Source organism: Echinops telfairi, unplaced genomic scaffold, assembly GCF_000313985.2.
Source record: "Echinops telfairi isolate 266 unplaced genomic scaffold, ASM31398v2 ScPeMD7_9;HRSCAF=40, whole genome shotgun sequence".
In the NCBI taxonomy this organism is placed as follows: Eukaryota; Metazoa; Chordata; class Mammalia; order Afrosoricida; family Tenrecidae; genus Echinops; species Echinops telfairi.
Window position 1 is genome coordinate 16,934,099 of NW_022103906.1, and position 23,362 is coordinate 16,957,460.

At 38.1% G+C, this 23,362-nt stretch overlaps 2 protein-coding genes across 2 annotated transcripts in view; one reads left to right on the plus strand and one right to left on the minus strand.

The window, feature by feature from the left end:
- Positions 1-13,777, plus strand: part of PBK (PDZ binding kinase) — a 19,297-nt gene extending 5,520 nt beyond the window's left edge. The window contains exons 3-8 of the mRNA XM_004707624.3: positions 3,256-3,349; positions 8,535-8,677; positions 9,555-9,724; positions 10,164-10,293; positions 11,690-11,866; positions 12,686-13,777. Of these exons, the coding sequence (XP_004707681.1) occupies positions 3,256-3,349; positions 8,535-8,677; positions 9,555-9,724; positions 10,164-10,293; positions 11,690-11,866; positions 12,686-12,882 (911 nt within the window). The 3' untranslated portion in view covers positions 12,883-13,777. The remainder of the gene's footprint in view (positions 1-3,255; positions 3,350-8,534; positions 8,678-9,554; positions 9,725-10,163; positions 10,294-11,689; positions 11,867-12,685) is intronic.
- A 1,048-nt stretch (positions 13,778-14,825) lies between these two features.
- The window catches only part of ESCO2 (establishment of sister chromatid cohesion N-acetyltransferase 2), a 26,825-nt gene continuing 18,288 nt past the window's right edge, over positions 14,826-23,362 (minus strand). The window contains exons 8-11 of the mRNA XM_004707623.2: positions 23,135-23,224; positions 22,231-22,374; positions 20,521-20,696; positions 14,826-16,118 (exon numbers count right to left, since the gene is read on the minus strand). Of these exons, the coding sequence (XP_004707680.1) occupies positions 15,986-16,118; positions 20,521-20,696; positions 22,231-22,374; positions 23,135-23,224 (543 nt within the window). The 3' untranslated portion in view covers positions 14,826-15,985. The remainder of the gene's footprint in view (positions 16,119-20,520; positions 20,697-22,230; positions 22,375-23,134; positions 23,225-23,362) is intronic.

The following is a 23,362-nucleotide window of genomic DNA, read 5'->3' on the forward strand; positions in this document are numbered from 1 at the left end:
AGAAAAGTGGGTGAAGGGAGATGTCGGACAGTGTAAGATATGACAAAATAATAATTTATAAATTATCAAGGGTTCATGAGGGAGGAGGGGAGTAGGGATGGAGGCGGGGAAATGAGCTGATACCAAAGGCTTAAGTGGAGAGCAAATGTTTTGAGAATGATGAGGGCAATGAATGTAAAAATGTGCTTTACACTCACGAAACACATGAAATGATGCGGAATGCAGGACGACAGGATCACAGGCCAGTGGGTGGAAAATCTTGTGGATCCAGTGGCATTGTAAGCATCTCTGTGCTGGCAGGGTTCTGCATGTGTCTCCTCCAGCTCCAGGGCTCCTCCAGCTCCATGTGTCCTGCCTCCAGTGAGCTATGTATGTCCTTTGCACCTCCAAATGAGGCCATTAAGCTGCAACTTGATTGACAGGCCAAACTCCACCCCTTCACTCTCTTAGGTCTCAAACTGCCAACAGATTATGTAATTAGCAATTGTTAACCACAAAGGTTCTTAGCCACCAACCATTCCGTAGGACAAGATGAGACTTTCTGTTCCTAAAAAGAGTTACAGTCTCGGGAACCCACAGAGGCAGGTCTACTCTGCCCTCTAGGATTGCTATGAGTAGGAACTGACTCCTGGGCAGTGAGCTTGGAGTTCTCTACTTTAATTCTAGTTTGTTGAGAAAGCATTTTTTAAAAATCATTTTATTGGGGCTCTTACCACTCTTATCACAATCCATACATGCATCCTTTGTGTCAAGCACATTTGTTCATATGTTCCCATCATTTTCAAAACATTTTCTTTCTACTTGAGTCCATGGTATCACATCATTCCCCCACCCCATGAACCCTTGATAATATATAAATTATTTATTCTTTTTATGTCTTACTCCGACTGCTGTCTCCCTTCTTCTACTTGTCTGTTGTTCGTACCACTGGGAGGAGGCTGTATATCGATCATTGTGATCAGCTCCCCTTTGTCCCCCACACTTCCCCTTACCCCCCTGGTATCGCTACTCTCATTACTGGCCTGAGGGGTTTAAGAGAACATTTTTGATATGATTTGAATTCTTTAAAATTCATTAAGACTTGCTTCCATTTTCTCCTTAATGTTTTGTGTTATTGTCAAACATTTTACCTCTATGTATGCTATAGACCCCATAGTACATTGTTGTATTAGAAAGTTAATTATCTCTTACGATGATTAAAAAGTAAGAGAAAATGGCTTATATTTTGCAATATGTTTACTGGTGTCAACTGTCTGGAAGCTGTTATATTTTGTCAAGTTTTCTAGTTTACATTGGATGACACTTCCAGGATTAGTTCATTCTTCATGGGCAGAAGCAGGACTCCTCTTTTTAAATGACTGAATAATGCTTTATGATATAGATGCACTCCAATTTAATATGCTTCTAATGATAACACTTTGGGTTTTTGTAGTCATAAAGCAAATCCCAATATTTAAATGTGTGTGTGTGCATGTGTGTATAATTTGTGGGTGTGCGTTAGTGCCAAGTGTTGGCAAACGTTTTATAAGACACAAAGATAGTAAATATTGTAGACTTTGCTGGCTATGTAAGCTCTCTGTTGCATATTATTTTTGGTGTGTTTTGTTCTTTTTACAACCTTTAAAAATGTCAAAATTCTTAGCTCAGAGCTCATAAAAAGGCAGACCATTTACTGCCCCCTGCTGACTTAATATAAACCAAAATAGAAATCAGACCCAGAGCAGCTGGTGAGTTTGGATCACTGCCTTGCTGGTTAACAGGTCGAAGTAACCCACCACTTTACCAGCATTCCTTGTACTCGGTGGAGGACTCCAAAAATAGAATTGGTCAGATTATCTGTTTAATGTTTGTATGGCCCGAGCGATACCAGGCCGGCTTCTAGCAGCAAGTGACTTGAATCTCCCCCACCCATAGCTGACCAGAGCTGGCTAATGGCCCACTTGATTGTTTTTGTTTTTGTTTTGTTTTGTTTTTCTTTTAACATTTTATTAGGGGCTCATACAACTGTTATCCCAATCCATATACACATCAATTGTGTAAAGCGCATTTGTACATCGTTTCTCAGAACATTTTCTCTCCATTTAAACCCCCGACATTAGGTCCTCATTTTTCCCCTCCCTCCCCGCTCCCCCCTCCGGCATGAGCCCTTGATAGTTTATAAATGGGTATTTGGTCATATCTTGCCCTGTCCGACGTCTCCCTTCACCCACTTATCGGTTGTCTGTCCCCCAGGGAGGAGGTCACACACAGTTCCATGTAATCGGTTCCCTCTTTCCTACCCATTCTCCCTTTACCCTCCCTGTTTTGCCACTCACACCACTGGTCCTATAGGGCTCATCCGTCCTGGATTCCCTGGATTTTCAGTTCCTATCTGTACCAGTGTACCTCCTCTGGTCTAGCCAGACTTGCAAGATCGAATTTGAGTCATGGTAGTGGGAGCGGGGAGGAAACATTTAGGAACTAGACGAAAGTTGTATTTCTCATCATTGTTACATCGCACCCTGACTGGCTCATCTCCTCCCCGAGACCCCTCTGCAAGGGGATCTCCAATGGCCTACTAATGGCCCACTTTATTCTTGTCCTGCTGCTCTGCACCCGGCACAGCCCGTTTGGCTCAGTGCCCACTTTGTTCTCGGCCGCCACTCTGCACCCGGCATGAATATACCCGAACTAGGAAGACACCTTACATTCCAGAAACCGGGACATACCTGTATCTCCCAATCCCTGACTACTTTACCTTATATGGACTCAAGACAGCCCAGTCACATGTTCCCTGGCCATATAAGCACCACCCTTGTAGCCTGGGGCGCGACTCCCCCTGCCCGGACATTGTGGACTGTGGGACTTTGCCCAGGCTGAGTTTTTTCTTCCTAATAAAGCTTGTTTGTTCTAATTCGACTGATTTGATTTCTGGTGCCTCTCGACTACCTTACGATATTAAGATATGAAAACAAGCAAACTCACTCCCATGGAATTGATTCCAGCCCCTAGGGATCCTTTAGGACAGAGTAGAACGGTGGATTTCCTAGGCTATACACATCTTTAAAAGAGCAGAGAACGGCGCCTTTCTCCCACATAGCAAGTGGTGGATTTACAGCACCACCTGTAATTCTGAGTGGAGCACATCACTCACTATGCCGCCAGCGCTCTCCAAAAAGATTACATCCAATAATCGGATATTAACAATGGTAGGATGCTTTTGTAGAGGCCCTTTTGAATGCTAATTTTATTTTTATTTCTCTTTCTGACATTTAGTGCTGTGTTCAACTCCAAGTGTAAATATTCCTGCCTCTCCATTTATGCAGAAGCTTGGTTTTGGTACTGGTGTAAATGTTTACCTAATGAAAAGGTGAGTATAGGATTTCAGGTTAATCTTTCTACATGGATCCATACTTCCACTGTACTTGAAGACAAAAAGGAATATTAAGACCTATGTAGCTGTGAATCTTACCTACCCTATCTCAGAGCCTTAATAACCTGTGCAGATCATTTGCTGGCATCCATTCCTCCAGCTGGACTACTAAAAGGGAATGATTACCTTATCCTTTTTCCTGGGCTTGAATGAGAAGAGGAAGTGTGTGTGTGGCGTGGGTGGGGGGTGTTCTGAATGGGATAACACAGACTTCTCCATAAGAAAAACCTCACAGTGGTAGGATTGTTGGGGAATGAATGTCAGTGACTGCTATCACTTCTGTCTGGAGAGTTCCCAGTTGTGAGGTCATTCTCATTTAACAGGTTTTTGTTTCTTGTGGCATTGATGTTAAAAAGAAAAAAAGAAAAAAAAGTAAAATGAAAATAGTGCTAAGAGATAAATAATTGAACAGTTATGGTACTAGTAGCTCATAAAGTAGCTGTCAGCAAACTTTTTGTTTTTAAAATTAAGTTAATTAAGTTAGTGTATGTTCACAATGTACTCTTGGAATCCATCTAGAAAGTCCAACTCTGCATATTAGCTTGATTTCGGTTTATATTGTTTCCAAATAGAAATGCTTTCTTTAATAAGAGGCTACTAAATTAAGCACAGTATTGAAATTATATAGTAAGTGGGAATTCCTCAAGCATTTATGTAGTTTAAATCCCTACTTTATGTGTTGGTTTCTTATCAATTTTGTTTAACATTTTTTTGTGCTTTTGTTGTTTTGAAAGAAAAAGTTCTCATTTTCATGGTTAACCTCGTTTTTCTCTTTTAATTTAAAACAACTATATATATAAATTGTATTGTTAACAAAGTTATACCACATATAACTTAGTGAGAAAGTTTCATCTGACATTGAAAAATAGCTGTCCCTGTCTAACTCTTGTTATTCCATGCAATTTAGTCTTATTGAGCTGTAATATCCTTTGCTAATAAGATCCCTTTGCTTCTCTGCTAAAGTTGGTCCTATTTTTCTGTATCTTTTTTGGTTTACATCTTGTTTTGGTTGAGGGCATCCAGTTGGCTTCCATGAAAAGATACACAGGAGATGCATTTTTTTTTTTTTTGGTATTTCAATTTCTAAAAATGTTTTCATTTGGTCAGTTTTTAAATTTGGGGATTAGAGTTTTCTTTGGGATGCAGTTGTCCTCCGGAATCTTAAGAACTGCTGTGAAGTGTTGCTAATGAGAAATCTGAGGCCTTTCTGTTTGCTGTTTCATGTGATCTGAGTTGTGTTTCTGCCTCTCCCACCATCCTAGCACCTTGTATGATATCGTTGGTCTCCATTGTGCTAAATTTTCAGTGACATGTTAATGTGAACCACTTTGAATGTAAAAATTCCTGTTCTTAGTTTCTGAGGAATTATCTTTTAAGTGATCGTGTTGATCATTTCCCCGCTCTAGTTTTCGCAGTTCTTCATTAGGCGTTTCTCTTACTTAGATGTTGAACTTCCCGGGCTGAGTCTCAGATTTACCTCTTGGTGGTTGGTCTTCTTTTCCTGTTTTCTTCCTGCTGTACCATTTTCTGGGACATTTCCCCAACTTTATCTTCTAACCTTTATAATGAATTATTCATTTTTGTCTTACCGTTTTTTCAGTCAGTCTTCCTTTTTAAAAATAGCATCCCCAGTCTTTTAGGGTGCTAGAAATGTTTGTATCTTGATCTGGCTGTTGTAACAGATACATACACCTTTCCCTACTTTGTTTCACGTGGGTATGTAGGCCTCAAAACACCATCAATATTCATCAAATGGCTAGGTCTTCTCAAGAAATATATAATTTATATTCTCATTTGTATGTTTATTATTACCTCTAGCTTAAATGTATATATTGGTCAGGTGGTTTAAAGGTAAAAAGATTAATTAGTGCAGTGTTAAAACATTTGTTAATGAAGAGCACTAATTTATTCTTTGGGTGATTATATATGCGGGCCAAATGGTTTTTATGTATCTTCCTTAAATTACGCTTCTTTGAGATTACTGTATACTCATCATACCATAACTCATCTAGTTAGTTAAGTATGGTTAAACGTTTGATAAATAGTTGGTAGTTTGATATGTTTGACTGGAGAAAGGAGAAAACAGTACAGTGATGTTCAAGTTTAAAATTCCGTACTTACCCTAGTTGTCTTTCTGTAGGCCCCCTTCAGTGTCTACAGAGCAAACATCTCTCTGTGTATCAGAAACATAGTTTCCAATTGAAAAGGAAACATAGAAAGGAGCAGTGATAACAGCCTAAATATTGCTTATTAAAATAAGTTTCTATCAAGTCCTTTTTCAAAATTTAGAAATTCTTTGAAAATGTGCAATGGTTTTTACTATTTTCTATGTGCTTGTTTTTTACCTACAATTTTACCAAGTTTTTGGTGAGAGTTCATATAGTTAGGTTCTCATTTGACAGTTCCCATACACACTGCTAGGTGACATTTCTAGTTACACTTATCACCATGTGTCGTTTTTTTTCTTTTCAATGTAGTTTTAAAAATTGGGAGTTAATAAATATATGTTGCATGTTCGGTTACATCAAGCAGTGTTGTACAATTGCTACTACAATCAGTTTCTTTCCCTTCCTGGAACTTTAGCATCATATCCATTTTCACCACCCCTCCCCCTCCCCACAGTGTCCCCACCTCTTCCAAAACCCTTTTTCTACTTGCTGTCTTCCATAGGTTCATCAACCCTGGATTTCATATACAGAAAAACATATAACCACAACTTCAAGAGGGTGACCCCAATGAGATAAACCCTAATATGAACTGCAGGTGGATATCCAATTTTGTCAGCATTTTTATTTATTTTTAATTTCTTTTTTTTTAATTGTTTTATTGGGGGCTCATACAACACTATCACAAAGCATACATACATCAATTGTGTAAAGCACAGTTGTACATTCATTGCCCTCATCATTCTCAGAACATTTGCTCTCCACCTAAGCCCCTGGCATCAGGTCCTCATTTGTCCCCTCCCTCCCTGCTCCCCTCTCCCTCATGAGCCCTTGGTAATTTATAAATTATTTTGTCACATCTTGCCCTGTCCGACATCTCCCTTCACCCACTTTTCTGTTGTCTGTCCCCCAGGGAGGAGGTCACATGTAGATCCTTGTAATCGGTTCCCCCTTTCCAACCCACTCTCCTTCTACGCGCCCAGTATCGCCACTCACACCACTAGTCGTGAAGGGATCATCCGCCCTGGATTCCCTGTGTTTCCAGTTCCTATCTGTACTAGTGTACATCCTCTGGTCTAGCCAGACTTTCAAGGTAGAATTTGGATCATGATGGTGGGGGGGAAGTGTGGGGTTAAGGGGGCGTCCCCCACAAATCATCACCGGTCCTGTAGGCACAATTGTACAGTGACAATAAGTAAAGATTATAGTAAAGCCATAGAGAGCATGACTCCATTCATTCAATCTCTCCTCTAAGTCATAGAGAGCATGAGAGATAGAGGAGAGATTGAATGAATGGAGTCAGACATAATTCATGGTAGCGTTGCTCACCTCAGCCCCGCTTGATGGTCCACGTGGGGGGAGCCCCGCAACGAGAGCAGGAGAGAGGCTCAGGGCGAGAGCCAGGGAGAGCTTTTTCTTTATTGCTAAACCAAGCATTATATCTCTTTAGGGGCACATGATTACAGGTAACCACACGTCACAGGAAAGGGCAGTACAATAGGCATACACATTGTAGGAAGGGGGATCTATGATAGGTATAAGTGTAACAGGAAGGGGATGAGCTAGGGGTGTGCCCATAGGAATGGGAAGGTCTAGGGGTATACATGTGAAAAGATGGGCGGACCCTAGATTTGTGATGGCAGCCTAACCTTGGTCATTCTTGGGTGGTTTGACCTCTCTGGTGTCTCCTACAAGGAAACAGACAACTACTATCCTTATCAGAAGGGAGTGGGCCCTACTTGTGGGATAAACAGTGGTGTCTGCTTGGTCTAGATGGCTGATAGCTCTTAGGGAGAATGACCTCCAAGTGTATAGTCATTCTCAAGCAGCTAAGTCTAGCATACATTTGGGGGAGACAGCTTGAGAGACATTCTTGTTTCCCATAGGGAAGCATTTAGGAACTAGAAGAAAGTTGTATTTTTCATCGTTGCTACATCGCAACCTGATTGGCTCATCTCCTCCCCGAGACCCCTCTGCAAGGGGATCTCCAGTGGCCTACTAATGGGCTTTGTGTCTCTACTCTGCACTCCCCCACTCATTCACTATGGTAAGATTTTTTGTTCTGATACCTGATCCCTTCGACACCTCGTGATTGCACAGGCTGGTGTGCTTCTTCCATGTGGGCTTTGTTGCTTCTGAGCTAGATGGCCGCTTGTTTACCTTCAAGCCTTTAAGACCCCAGACTATATATCTTTTGATAGCCAGGCACCATCAGCTTTCTTTGCCACATTTGCTTATGCACCCATTTGTCTTCAGTGATGATATCAGGGAGGTGAGCACACAATGATATGATTTTTTTGTTCTTTGCAGCATCATTTATTTAAAGAGATTTTCCCATTGAACTGATTTTGGACTCTTCTTGAAAATCAGTTGTCCAGATGACTGGGTTTACTTTTGAATTCTCAGTTTTGTTCTACGGGGCTTTGTGCCTATCATGGAACTAATAATGCCAGACTGTCTTGTTACAGTGTCTGTATAGAATGTTTTGAGGTAGAAGAGTGTGTACCCTCCTGTGTTAGTCACTTTCTGCATTATTTCTTTGGGTATTTGTGATTTCTTTTCTTTCCATACGAAGTTGTTGATTAGTTTTTCCATTTCAGTAAAGAATGTTGCTGGGATTTGTATCAGGATTGCATTGAATCTGTAGATCTCTTTAGGTAGAAATGACATGTGACCCTCGCGTACCCGCAGTTTGGGTCACCTTAACAAAAATCAGGGTATAGCTTCATAAGATTGGCTCCTAGATCCCTGAACAGCTCTTTACCTCGCGCCGCACTCACTCCCCCTTTCCAACACCTCAGCTGCCGTCCTGACTTCTTGGAGCTGTCTGTGCCTGTTCTTCTTTCTTGTTGAGCCTGTTAGTTCCTGGAGGAGTACATAAATGGCAGCTTCACTCACTTTATCATCTTGTTCCTCCTCCCTTTTCTATGCACGTTTTGATTCAGTTTTTGCTTTAGGTCTCCAAGAGGTTTGTCTCGTTCTCCATGGGCTGTGAAAAAGATTAATTCTAAATGTACTGATCAGTATCAGAGTATGTATCAAAAGAGACTAACCGACGAAGCTAAGATTTTGAAAAACCTTCATCATCCAAACATTGTAGGTAAGTCTACATTTTATATGGTGGTGGTGATGGCTGGCATATTCCTACTGTTAATCCAGAAAGTTTGTATAATCTCAGTTGGTTTTACTAATGAAAATGAAGTGTGAGAAACAGAAGTTGGTATACATCTTTAGACGTATACTTATATACTTAAACTTGGTGGGAATAGACACGGTTGTAATGGTACTGGAGCTGTGAAAAATTCAGGAATATAAAATGATCTTCATTTAGCTAACTTAAGGTTTTCATTGTGCATTTTTCATACAGTAGAGCCGGTGAAACTGGTTTTCAGAGAGGCAGAGTATTAAAAAGATTGTATTTGTAAACATTGAAGGCATTTTAAAATTGATCTGAATTTTGTGTTTTAACAGTTTTATTGGCAAATAATTCACATATCATATATTTTAATAGTGCAGTTATATTAAGGAAGAGTTGTACCACATCACCATAGTAAATTTTCGAATTTTAAGTAAAAACTATTTCACTGTCAGTGTTGGATCAGTTATGAGGGAGTTCAAACAGTTCATTAAAAATGAATTAAAAAGATAATTTTTCTACACATTTTTAAAATCACCTCTACATATTCTTTAAGGAGCCCTGGTGGTACAATGAGTCAAGCATGGGGCTGCTATCTCTAAAGTTGGTGGTTCAAACCCACCAGCTCCCAGATGAGGCTTCTGCTCCAGTAAAGATTTCAGGTTAGAAACTCTTAAAGGAGTAGTTACACTCTGTCCTAAAGAGTGCTATGAATTGGAATCCATTTGATAGTGAGTTTTTGGCAAAGGATTCTTAATATCTCTTCGATCACTTTACTGTAAAGAACCTCAAGCCTATTGTTCTTCTGATTCTAGTAAGATAGTGTCCCTTTTTCTTAAAGGTTATCGTGCATTCACTCAAGCCAGTGATGGTAGTCTATGTCTTGCCATGGAATATGGAGGTGAAAAGTCTCTAAATGATTTAATAGAAGAACGGAATGAAAACAGCCAAGATCCTTTTCCAGCTGACATAATTTTAAAAGTTGCTCTGAACATGGCAAGGGGGCTAAAGGTAACTAACTCTGCCACTGTATTTTAAATGACATTGTGAAATGTGAAGAAACTAAATGTGAAGAAAAAACTAGAAAAGAAATAAGAAACTAAACTAAAAAACTAAAGGGTACAGGTGAGAGCTATGCCTGTGTCTTTAAGAATTTGTAGGTTAAGTAGAACACGTCGGTTAAGTTTAGGGTCACTGTGAGTTACTTTAGTGCAAGAAAAGGTTTGAAGCCTTTTGCACTAAACCTTTTTTTTAATGAAGTAAAAGCTGCAAGTACAGTAAGTGGAGGTGACTGTATGAATAATTTGTGAATATAAGCCTGGTGCTCCTGTAAGTTAGGCATTGTACTAACTGCAAGGTTATACATTTAAATCCATCAGCCATTTCATGGGAGAAAGAGGAGACTCGATGTATTGCTATTCATATGTGTTAAAATTTTTTACTGTTTTAGTATCTGCACCAAGAAAAGAAATTGCTTCATGGGGACATAAAATCTTCAAATGTTGTCATTAAAGGTGATTTTGAAACTATTAAAATCTGTGATGTAGGAGTGTCTCTACCATTAGATGAAAATATGACTGGTAAGTAGTAGTCTAAAATTTTTTTTAACAGAAATTTAACATTTTCTAATTCTTACAGCTTTCTTTTTCTTCTGTGGGGGAGGGCTGAACAAGTAATGAATTCACATGATTCCAAAGCAGAATATACAAATATAGTTCTTTCCAGTGTTATTTAACATTGTCTTAGAGTTCTAGCCATTAACATATAATAAAGGAACATACATACACATATGGTGTTAAGATTGGAAAGAAAATAAAACTGCCCTGATTGACAGTTGATGTGATGCTTAGGTAGAAAATTCCAATGAAACTAGGAAACAACCACTTGGATAATGATGTGAAATTAGTTACTGTTTTTCTATATACCAGCAGCCAATAATTAAAAATTCTATTTACAAGTGCCAAGAAAACATGAAATACTCAAGGATAGATCCTCTATACTGAAAAATAACACATCATTGAAAGAATTACAATAAGATCTTAGTAAATGGGAAGATATATCTTGATTGTGGACTGGATATTTTTAGAATGCTAAAATTCTAGCACAGGGGTCTCAACCTTCCTCATGCCGAGACCCTTTCATACAGTTCCTCATGTTGTGACTGCCCCCAACCATAAAAGTATTTTCATTGCCACTTATCTGTAAATTCACTACTGTTGTGAATCAGGTGACTCCTGTGAAAGGGTCGTTTGACCCCCAAAGGGGTCGCGACCCACAGGTTGAGAACCGCTGTTCTAGCAGAGCCTTCATGAAACTGTTGACTCTAAAATGGACCTATCCCCCCTCCTGACTCCTTAGCCCTCAAACAGTGGTGAGCGGCTTATAGAAAAGAAGAGGAAAGTGAAACTGAAATGGGCTTGGAGTCTTGCAACAAACAAGTTCACTTCAAACAATAACACACAAAAAACAACAACAAAACAAACCAAAAAAGAGTGATAAAAAATAAATAAAATGGACCTATGCCACTCCAAGGCTGAAGTTCGAAGCACATGTCATTTTCCCCTTTCCACTGACTAGGCAATTATGGAAGCATAGAGATGGCGCTTCCCTGAGCTGATGACATGGCACTTAAAAAGAAATGAAGATACTGTTCACGGTCACACAGCTTGCAAATATCTTAAATCTAGGCACTCTGGTTCCAGAGGCTGTGTTCATAACATTCATATTCTATTTCTGTTCTTACCCCTTTTCTAAGAGAATTCCTGTTTCTCTACATCCATGCTAATTAACTACTATTTTGAATATTTACCAGTGTGATAAGGGAAAACAATTCCTATCCGTGAGGTTGTGTACACTTCACGTTTATTGCCTACATTTAGTCTGTTCAGATTATTTGCCTGTTCTCCTTTTCATTGCCATTTCTCAATTCATACTTCCTATTCTTATGAGCATTTTATTTATATTTACCTGTTTCAGTGACTGACCCTGAGGCCTGTTATATTGGCACTGAGCCATGGAAACCCAAGGAAACTTTGGAGGAGAATGGGATTATTACCGATAAAGCAGACATATTTGCCTTTGGGCTTACTCTCTGGGAAATGATGACCTTATCTATTCCACATGTTAATCTTTCAGATATTGATGATGATGAAGGTATGACTATCTGTATTTGAAATCCAATGTCTTAAGAGACTAGGCTTTCTGGTCAGCTAGTGACTGGTGGAATCTCTGAGACGATGGCCCTTAGCCACCTCAGGTCTGGAAGTGAATTCGCCCTGTGATAGAATAATCGACCATGTATGATAAAAGGGGCAGTGTTACCAAATGGCTAAGTTCAGCGTGCTAGGCAAGGAGAAATGGAAACAGACAGTGTGATAAGCAATGGTACATTAAGGGGACTGTAATGGATGTGCTGAAACGAAGTAAAAATTGTTGACTGTAAATTTTCACCTAATTCACAATAAAAACTTAAAATTGAAGATTCACTTATAAAATTACTCAAGTATAAACAGACCCAAATATCAGCCAAGGCACCTAATTTTACCACAAAAAGTGCATTAAAAGTGTGCTGAAAAACTCGGCTTATACACAACTGTTTGGCATGTTATCTTCCCATTAAGTTAAAATTTAAAGAGCAAACTGCTTGACTTAGTGACAGTTTCTAGTATATAGATTATATTAACATTGATGACCATCCAGGCGTAATTTCATACAAATGAGATAGCTATTGAGAAGAGCAAAACCTCTTGTAAAAAACCCTTTTGCCTGCGAACAGAGGGGAAAGTTGTGAGGAAGTGGGTAGGAAAACCTAAATATCAAAGGCAATAGGTGATCTGTGCTGATGACAGGGCGGTGCTTAAGGTCTAAAGGAAAGCTTACTAAACAGTATAGTTTTAGGAGTTTGAGTCTGAGTAGACACCATGACTTAAGTGATTTTGTTTATTGTTTCCATCTCCAACTCCTCGTGAACAGATAAAACATTTGATGAAAGTGACTTTGATGATGAAGCGTACTATGCAGCCTTGGGAACTAGGCCACCTATTAATATGGAAGAGCTGGATGAATCGTACCACAAAGTGATCGAACTCTTCTCTGTGTGCACTAATGAAGATCCCAAAGATCGTCCTTCGGCAGCACACATAGTTGACGCTTTGGAAATGAATATTTAGTGATTGCTTTGTTTTCATGATGACCTCAGCATAAAGCAGGGCTGTGTATATAACTGTTTTGTTTACTATAACACATTTGTGTAGTTGCTCTGATAACCTGTAATTATTACTCTTTGAAAGTGGCCTATTTTAAGTCTATAGCACTTTGCTAACATTTGATTAACCATTTCTAATATTAGGGTATTTTAAAAATACCTATGGTAGTGAGTACTTGAGATTGTAATTTGAGACAGATTGTGAATTTAAGAAACTAGATAATCAAATACTGTTATGTCTAACAATTCAGATATGACCATTAGTTTTACTAATAATCTTTCTCAAATACTATATACTCGAGTATAAGCTGGCCAGAATATCAGCTGAGGCACCTAATTTTACCACAAAAACGGTTAGAAATGTGCTGAAAAACTCAACTTATACACGAGTATATACAGTACTATGCATTTAAATGGATTTGTGAAAATGGTACACTACAGTGCAAAATAAGTATGTTTACTAATTTGAAAACACTTAGCCTTTTGCTGGCCTTTCTTGATGTGCTTATTAAATATGGTCCCTAGAATCTTAGAGCCTAGAGAATATGGCTCAGTGCAGTAGCTCCCTGGGTATTGCTAGATCTTTTGTTGTTGCCCAAGAGCAAGTTTAGTTCTTCCACTTGGATGACCTCCAATCTGGCTTTTACTTTAGCATATTAAATCTTATTTTCTATTCTGAAATTTTTTGTTTACTAATTTGAATGCTAAGCATTTCATGCCTTAAATATAAAAAGCGCACTCAAATGGAACAATATTATAAAGGATACTTTAAGTACCAGAAAGTATCTCTGCATTATTTAAGAAACTGAACTTTGGGTGTTATCATTAAACTTATTAAATGAGGCTTCTTTTCCTCTGTAGCTTCGTTTTGTTCATTTGAATGGGGTTGATTGGATCATTAATTTTGGTTACTGAATTATGCCTGTGACATGTAGGGGGTTTGCCCAGACTTGATGTAGACAATCTTTTAAAAAAATTTGCCATATAGGTGTTCCAGAGATCACCAGAAGGTTTAAGTGCAGATGATTTTTATTATCGGATGTATGTCATTCATATTGTTTGCTAAGCTACAGGAAATTTCTCCAGGCCCATTCTCTTCCTAGCAGAAATAGCACGTCTTGCTTGTCAAAAGCATGGATTGGGACCTTCTTGTCATACTTAAAACTAGTTTTTATTAAATTTGCGTTTATTTCCTATCATTAGAATACCAAATGAAAACAAACCAATACCCTAAAATATGGCCAGCAAATTCACAACACTGGTGCCTGACAGTCATTATAAAACAACCCAGCATGCTTTTCCCCTTCAGTGTGGACTGTTGTTGGGTGCCATCAAGTCGGTCCCAAATCTGCTCCGTTGAAGCAAGAGTGGCCAGACTTCTCACATTCTTGGACGTGTTATTAGGAGGGACCAGTCTCGAGGTGTAAAGTCAATTTAAGAAACTCACAGGCCAATTCTAACCTGTGTCTTAGCTAGTCCCTGTGAATTGGCATCGACTTATGGAATGAGTTACCAATGTAAATAGTTGTAACTATGGGCTCAAATGTGGCAACCACTGTGAAGATGGTACAGGACATGTTCTATTGTACAGAGGATTGCTATGAGCTGGAACCAATCCAACAGCACTTAACATTAAAAAAAAAAAAAAAAGTACGTCTAAGACAGTGAAGTGTGAAGCATGTTGGAAAATTTTGTTTAGCTAACCCAAAGTAACATACAACCATATCCATGGGAAGCTCCTTGTGGCAGTCTCTGTTTCTCTATGATCTGAATGTTTGAAAAGTGCATGTACCAGTCTTTGAATGACCACAAAAACTCAAAAAGAAAATGGGTTTTCTGTACTAGAAAAAAACAAATAGAACATTGAAAAGAACTTTAATTGCTTAATCAGAAATGCATTGGGCAAAATAATGTTAATAATTTTAAAATAAAATAGTTTAAACAAGCAGCAACGCAGAAAATATTAAAATGTGCATTTAAAAGCACACATTTGAACTTTTCCATATACTTTTTCAAAACAACTTTTACATTTTGAATCCATGTTCATTTAAAAGCAAAGAGTTTTAGATTCTATACAGTTAGAACCTTGAAAACAGAACTGAACTAATTTTTTATAGTTTCATTTCCAGGTATCAGTGATTTCTTTAGAATCCAAACAACCTGAATTATTCTTTTTGAAGTATTAGTAGGGAAGATGTGTGCATATTTAGATTACATAGTATCATCGTAATCTCTGGCCTGGGGTGAAGATATATTAATTTGGATTCTATTAACTATACATTTTGTCAGGAATTTTGCCATGTGTTTAAAAACAAGATGTTATTTAAAATAAGCAAAGAATCAAATCATATAACCCATTTTGCTAATGGCACAAATTACTAGTTAACAGGTTCACTAAATTAGCCCAACTAGCATTTTCATTTTCACAGAATAGAATTTAATGAAATGACAATAGTGCAATTACTAGGTTTTAATTTTAATTAAACTTGATGACTGTGCATGTAGCTATTTGATTTGTAAAGAGATTCAAACATTGAACTATAAAATTCTACACAAAGGACATAGGTATCTCTCACTTATTACAAAACACTTTCTAAAAATATATTCAAATTGAGTTCCTGCAGCCAAATGAAAGCAAGAATTTTATATATAATATTCAGGAATTACTATTAAATCTGGGCTATGAAAAATATGTCTGGGTTTAAATCTGGCTTTATGACTTGGGCAGCATGATATTCCTCGTTCAAAGTGTACTTTATAAAACATAAGTGGTCACATTGAAGTAGGAGACAGCTGTTTTTCAAGGAACAAGTAAAATTTTCCTGTTATAGCTACTAAATTTCATAATTAAGGGCTCAGGCTGCTTACCAGTATACATAATAACATCTGGTACTTTTCCTTTCTTTGCATCTCCAGATAATTTTTGACAAATGTGACTTCCCAATTCATATCTCAAGGAGGGTGGTATGTGTTAGTATTCTGCTTTAATATTGTTTAAATGGTTCCCATTGTGTGATAAAGGGCTGTCTGTACTAATCCACACAATCACTTTCATATGGGAGTTGACCTTAGCTATTAAAATTGTACACAAGGAAATTAGGGGTGTTGCAGTACTTGGTTGCAAATAATTTGCCATCTGGAGTAGGGTCAGAAAATGCAATTTCATCAGTGCGGAGAAAACAGCCAAACGTGAAGCAATTCCTAAAAAACAGGGGAAAAAATGACTTAAACAATTGAGCCAACTTAAAATTCTGATTAAATATTTTATTTACTTACACTGCCATTGATGGGAGTTGATTCCGAATCATAGCAACTCTATAGGCCATAGAATTGCCCCCGTGGGATTCTGAGCCTGTCATTCTTTGTGGGAACAGGATTGTTTGTGCTCCCCTAGAGTTACTGACAGGATTAACACCCTAACCTTGTGGTTAGCTGCCCAACACATAACCAGTATGCTACAAGATTTCCTTAAACATTATTAGCAAACTTTATTTTAAGGCAATCCAGATTTTTTTCTCTTTAATACTAATTATAATACATGAGAGTGATTCATATGCCCTATTAGAGACAGTGGTAATCATTTTACAGATGAAGAAACTAAAGTCCAGAAAAGTTTGGGGAAGGCAGAGAGGCAACTAACTACACTAACCATATATCTGACTATAGGTAGTTCACAGTAGTGAACCACAAATATGAGGTAACATTGCTAATCAAACCCACAGATTTTTTTTTTAAACCCATAGATTTTTATGGACACATTTCTCTCAATCCTTCCCCGTTTTAAAATAAATCATTTTATTGGGTACTCTTACAAATATTATAACAACCGATACACCAATTATATCATGCAGACATGTACAATTGTTAAACATTCCTAAACATTACCTTTCTTCTTGAGCCATTTGATATCAATTTTTTTCCCTCCCTACTTCGCCACCCCTTAATGTATTATTCATACATATGCTACACTGCCCACTTCACTACTTCGCTGATATTCGTCCCCCTCAAGGGGTGTTATTCTGCCACCCATTTCCTCTGACACCCCCTTCCCTTCCAGGAATCATTACCCCCACTACTGATTCTGAGGGGATTTGTCATTCCTGAATTCCATATACCGAAAGCTCTATGCCTCAGTAGATACACTGATCTAGTGGGATTTGCGAATAGGCTTCGATCCTAATAGTGGGGTGAAGGATTAAAGAACCAGAAGAGTGTTGTGTTTTGTTCATGCTAAACTTCCCCTCTGATGCATTTTTTTCCTCCCTCAGCACATGAACATCCAAATTATCTATGGATGGGCTCTGGGTCTCCACCTTAAACAATCTCCGTCACCTTGATGAGGTTATTTTTGATCTGATACCTGTTCCTGTTGAAACCTCATGATCACACAGGCTGGTGTGCTTCCCTCCATGTGGGCTTTGTTGCTTCCCTGTTAGATGGGCACTTCTTTGGCTTCAAGCTTTTAAGACCCCCCCAGACTATATCTTCCAATAGCCGGGCACCATCTGCTTTCTTCACATTTGCTTATGCACCCAGTTTTGTCTTCAGTGATTGTGTTGGGGTGGTGGGCATCGCTTAGTGCCACATTACTACAACAAAGTATTCTTGTGTTGAGTGAAAACTTAAGTAGAGGCCCAGAGTCTGTCGACTGTCTCAAATGTATTGTCATATAAATATATGTACATAAGCCAATATCCCTACTTTTATGCATAATATATACACCTTTATGTTTATACCTGTTAATAGTTTTGTTTCCTAGTTCTCTTTCCTTTTACCTTCCTCCTGTTCCACTATCATGTTTATCCCTCATTTGCCTCTCAGTAATTTCTCCCGGCTGGATTTTGGCTACTCCATCAGTAACAGGAACTCTACGCCCCCCTCACTGTTGACTTTAGATGCCTAGTTGTTCCCCTGTCCATGACTTTGTTTTCTCACCCCCCACATCCCCTAACAAAAGAGATACAGTAAAGAGAAAACACCAACCAACCAACAACAGCAGCAATAAGAAACAAACAAAAACGCTCTACGTAGCTCCAGGTCTGTCCGCTGACCTTTATGATTATGTCCCCCCTAGTCTAGCAGGGCTTCGGGCACTGTTCCTCCTCTGAAGTCTATTTTCAGGAGTCCTCAGGGGCTTTGTGATTGATCCCATTGGTGGTCTGTTATGTTCTTGTTCCACCCTACAACAATCCTCTTTTTAAGTTACATGTGAATGACAGGAATTATAGCCCATGACTAATCTTGGTGTTTATTCAAGGCTAGATGAGTGCTCCTCAGAGGATGACTCTTGGACTGGCACTGATTTGCATGCTGTCCAGAGCAATTCTTTTGAAGCTCATACATCAGATTTAGAGATAGTAAACCAACAGTCAAGTAACAAATGTGTTTTCACATTAGAATCTTTAAATATCAGTTAATGGTGCTAGTTCAAGTATCAGCATAGGAGTATAAAGTAGGAAATGTGTAACTTGGTGGCTTAGCAGAATCACAATGTGCAAGCATTACCACTAAGTGATTCTAGAATGTTCTCACTGCCTTTGCTGCCACCCCGCCTCCCCACTTAAAAAATCTCCACGTGACCTATTATAGTGCTGACTTACATTGTCAGTGTTGAACTTTTTGATGACCTACCTGATTGTCCTGACAGTGGCCGAACCATTTTATATTTCCACTAGCAATGTATAGAATTTCTATTTTCTCCAGATCCTTGACAACATTTGTTATTTTCTTAGACTATAGACAGTTTAGTGTGTGCGTATGCAGGAACCTTGGTAGAACAGTGGATAAGCACCAGCTGCTAACCAAAAGATCTACAGATTTGCACAGCCCTACAAAAGAAAGATGTGGCCGTCCTTAACGACTCACAGCCTTGGAAACCTGATGGGGTCATTCTACTCGTTCCTATCAGGTCACTAGGAGTTGGGATAGACTCAATGGCAGTGGGTTTGGCTTGTGGGCTAGCGTTATGTGTAGCACACAAACATTCACTGCCATCGAGTCAATGCTGACTCATAGCGACTATGTTTTTGAGTTGCCACTCTGATATACACGACGTAACTCCCCAAAAACGGAATTTTTTTTTCCACCAAGGCTATGTGTTTAATTTTTTTTTTACAAAACAACCTTATCACCTTCAAAGTACTCTCCATTACACAAATACATTTGTCAAATCTGCGATTCCATTCTTGGAAATATTTTTCAAACTCATCTGTTTAGATCGCTGACAGCGCCTCATTTTTTTCTTCACTTCTACATCATCAAATTGCTGCCATCTCCCCCTTCATTTGCAGAAACAAAGCAGTTGCGCAGAGCAAGGTCAGCTGAGTAAGGTACATGGCGCAAGAGAGGCATGCATTTTTTGCCCCGCAAAAACCCTAAAAATGATTGCACTGAGATGTCGTGGTGGCAAAACCAGTCCCGTCTACCACAAATCAGGCCTTTTTGCTGGCACACCGTTATGCATTATTTTCAGAACCTCTAAATAGAGGTTGTGGTGGAGTGAACTCCAAATGCCCTACACGTCAACATTTTCGTCCATTCAGGAAGTTGACGGACATCCAGAATGAGGTTTATCATCGACATTTCATCTTTTTAGAATCGAGAAAAACATTGGCACACTTGAGTTTTTCCCATCGCACTTTCCTTGTGTTCACCATCGCAACGGTTTCTGTGGCATATTCCCCAAGAAACAAAATTTCAGTCACATGCTGTTTTCTTAATTTGGCCATCGTAAAAAACGAGGTTCAAATGAAACTGCTTTTTGGAAAAAATTCACTGTGAGCAGAGAGAACCTTCCCAGGCAATGCCACTGGGTGAACTAACTCAGAGTGAGTTCCTGGATGCTTACCTAGCAGGAAAAATGCATCTGATGAAAGCTCTGCCTAACAGTATTTTTCCTGCTTTTTGGGGGGAGAGGGGGGCTACCCGTATAATGGTGCTAATAATACTATCTTTTCATGTGCTTGTTGATCATTTAAATATCTCCCATGAATAAATGTTGATCAAATTATATGCCCGTTTTTAAACTGGATTATGTCTATTTACTGTTGTGTTATAGTTCTTTATATATGCCCAGCACTTACTAGATAAATGATTTGTAAATATCTCCTCCCATTATGTGGGTTATCATGCTTATTTTTGTTAATTAAATATGAGGAAGAGTTATGAATTATAGCAAGTCGTTTAATTATCTAGTCACACACTATCAATGAACATGTATACATTTTCTGTAACACCTTTTTAAACATTTTGATTTGATTTTACTTAATGAATTTTAAACTTTGTTGAATGTAATAAAAATTTGACTTATATTTTCTATTTTTTGCTTAGTTCTAATACGTCATTCTTATTTTGTGAAATGTTGGTGTCATTTGAATAATCCTTCACTATCAGTAGTTTGGAAAGTACTGTTTCAGACTTGGAATGTTGCACCCTAGGGCCAACATATCTAGTATTTTTATTTTCCAGCGACAATATTTATTTAGCTTGACTTTAATGGTATTTACATGGATCTATCTGTTCCCATCATCACTTCCTACAGCCTTATAATCTGGGTGAGGTTCTAGGAAAGGAAACATGGGTTTAAATCTATTTTATGTTTTACCTGAGAGTATCAACTAATCGTCTTGCAATGCGCTTTCTTCGCTTCAGCCTGAAGACCCAGATTCTACTAATCCCACAGACTGCAGGTTGTGGTATGTCTGAACACTGCCAAGCCCTGTGACATTCTTTAGAGGTTGAGGATTCTGGGTCGCTTGGTTCAGATAGGACACGAAAAGCCTACAAGCATACAGAAGTATTTATAAGTAACAGCACAAATAAATTCACATTTCTTTTAAAAAGCATTCCTTAAACAAAACTTGCACACATAAAATTAATCTTATTTCTACTAAAAATATGTTCACCTTTTAAAATTCTTGTCTTGTTATAGTCACAAGCTTAAAGAATGCACAAACTCAAACTTCACTGCCATTGAGCCCATTCCAATTCATATCGACCATATAGAACAGAACTGCTCCTGTGGGCTTTCAAGACAGAAGACCTTTACGGGAGTATGAAGCCCTACCTCTCTCCCTCAGAGTAGCGGGTTTTGAATCACTACCCTTGTGCTTAGCAGACCAAGGTGGGCTCCTGGGGTTTTACTACATTCTAGTTCATTCCATCCATTTTGGAACTTCCCTACTTTATCATTTAAAAAAGTGAGACTTTAATTTTCAATACAGTACATGAACTTCTATTCACTCCATCCCAAATGTTTGGTGTTACCTAAACTCACTACTAAGTCAATTCTGACTTATAGTAACCCAACAGAACAGAGTAGACCCTCCTTTTAGGTTTCTGACGCTGTAAATCTTTACAGGAACAGAAATATGCATCTTTCTCACATGGAAAGGCAGGTGGGTTTGAAGTTGACCTTGTGGTTAGCAATCTACTAATCCACCAGGACTCCTTTGTAATAATCTATAGCAGTGGTTCTCAACCTAAGTAATGCCAAGATCCTTTAATACAGTTTATGTTGTGGTGACCCCTCCCCCAACCATAAAATTATTTTTGCTGCTACTTCTTAACTGAAATTTTGCTACAGCTATGAATCCGGTGACCCTTGTGAAAGGGTCATTTGACCCCCAAAGGTGTTGCAATCCACGAGTTGAGAACTGCTGATCTAAAGAATCTGATAACATTAAAGACACTTTTTACATATTTTCAGATTGAATTGTGTCCATCGCTCACCCTCCCCAAATTCGTGTGAACTTAGCTGAATCACGATTCTCAGCGGTTTGGCAGTCATGCAGTGATGTATTAGAGCAGTGCGGTGAAATGAAAATTACTTAGTATGGTTCTTCTCTTTGTAACTTCCACCAAATGACTGCGTGGAATCATGCAACTAAAATACAGACGATTCTAACTAAGGAGCAATTAATGGCCATTTTGCCAAATATACAAGAGGTTTCAAAAATGTTCACATACAAATGCAATGAAAAGATCATAGAATTTTCCCACAAACTTTTTGATGCAGCTTTGTATTAATTGCCACTAAGCAACATGGTCAATAATTGGGCTCTAAAGATGTGCTTACCTAAAACTACATCTTACAGTCCAGATATGAAAATTAGCAAATACACATCAGATGCTCTCACTTAGTTACTTACAAAGGGCAACATAATAAAAATAAATTACTTCAATTATCTATGTGGTCAAGGATATTTTAGTAGGAAAAAAATTAATTGCAGCAGTCTTAAATGCATATTGTGACTTCTCCAACTACTTAATTTTGCTCAAAATTATGTCAATAATGTAAAAGAAAATACCATACCTGTTTGATAGGCTCTGCAATTAAACAACCAACTACTTTCTTTTCATCAGATATAAAGAGAAAAGTTTTGGTCTTGTTTGGACATTTGGTAATAACTTGATGGAATCCTAACTCATTATCGACAAGTTCTTGAACATCTTCTACCTAATGATGTTAAAGACCAAGAGGTGAGTTGTTTTTAAAAAACACAACAGAAATTACATGTAATTATTACATACACACACACACGCTTCAAAAAGTATGGACAAATTGAATTGAAATGTAGTAAAAATTCCACACCAACTTTCTGAAACCCTTTCATCTTATGTGTAAAAACACACATGCACGCACATTAGTTATTACATACAAATAATTTATGACTACTATAATGTTCGCCTCTTTTATCAGTATTTCCTAAATTTGTATATGTCCCGTATTATTTCACTATTGATGCATGTACCTGCCATTTTGGAAACAGTTTTAAGGATCGGTTTAAAGAGATAATTTTCAGCAAAAAGAAATTCCGAATCCTGGGTGTAATAAAGAGTAGAAATCACCAAAACAACTTTGCTACAGTTCCTTCACTGTTCAGGGTGAATCAAACACCTAACCCAAGTACAACCACCACCAATATAAGAAACAGGCTCGGAGTCATTAAATTCTTCACACTAAGAAACTAAATTTATCTTTCACAAATGGAAAATAAAGACGAATGATAAACTAGTCTTAAATGCTTTCTTTACTCAACGACTGAATACTCCTGGATTTGTCTTGTTATTTTGTTCTGTTTCATAGGAACTTCTAAGGTCATCCTTACATGAACCAAAGAGGGTTCTATTAGCAACAGCATTTGACCTTTTAACATAGGTTTATTTCTTGGGAAATTTGGGGGAGAGTAAGATTTAAAAAAGAGTATGTTCCGTACCTTTCTGATAGCATACTTTGGATCATGTGGCAAGACTAATACGATTTTTCCATCCCAAAACTGGGCTACTACACGTTCTTTCTTCCAACCCTGCCAAAGGAAATAAAAAACGGAAAAAAGCCAGTTCAAGTTGTAAAGGGATAAAAAGATGATTTTTAAAAATAATTAGGCCTGGAAAGAATTAAAAGGGTGAGCAATGAATGATATAAAACAAAGAAATCCAAATAA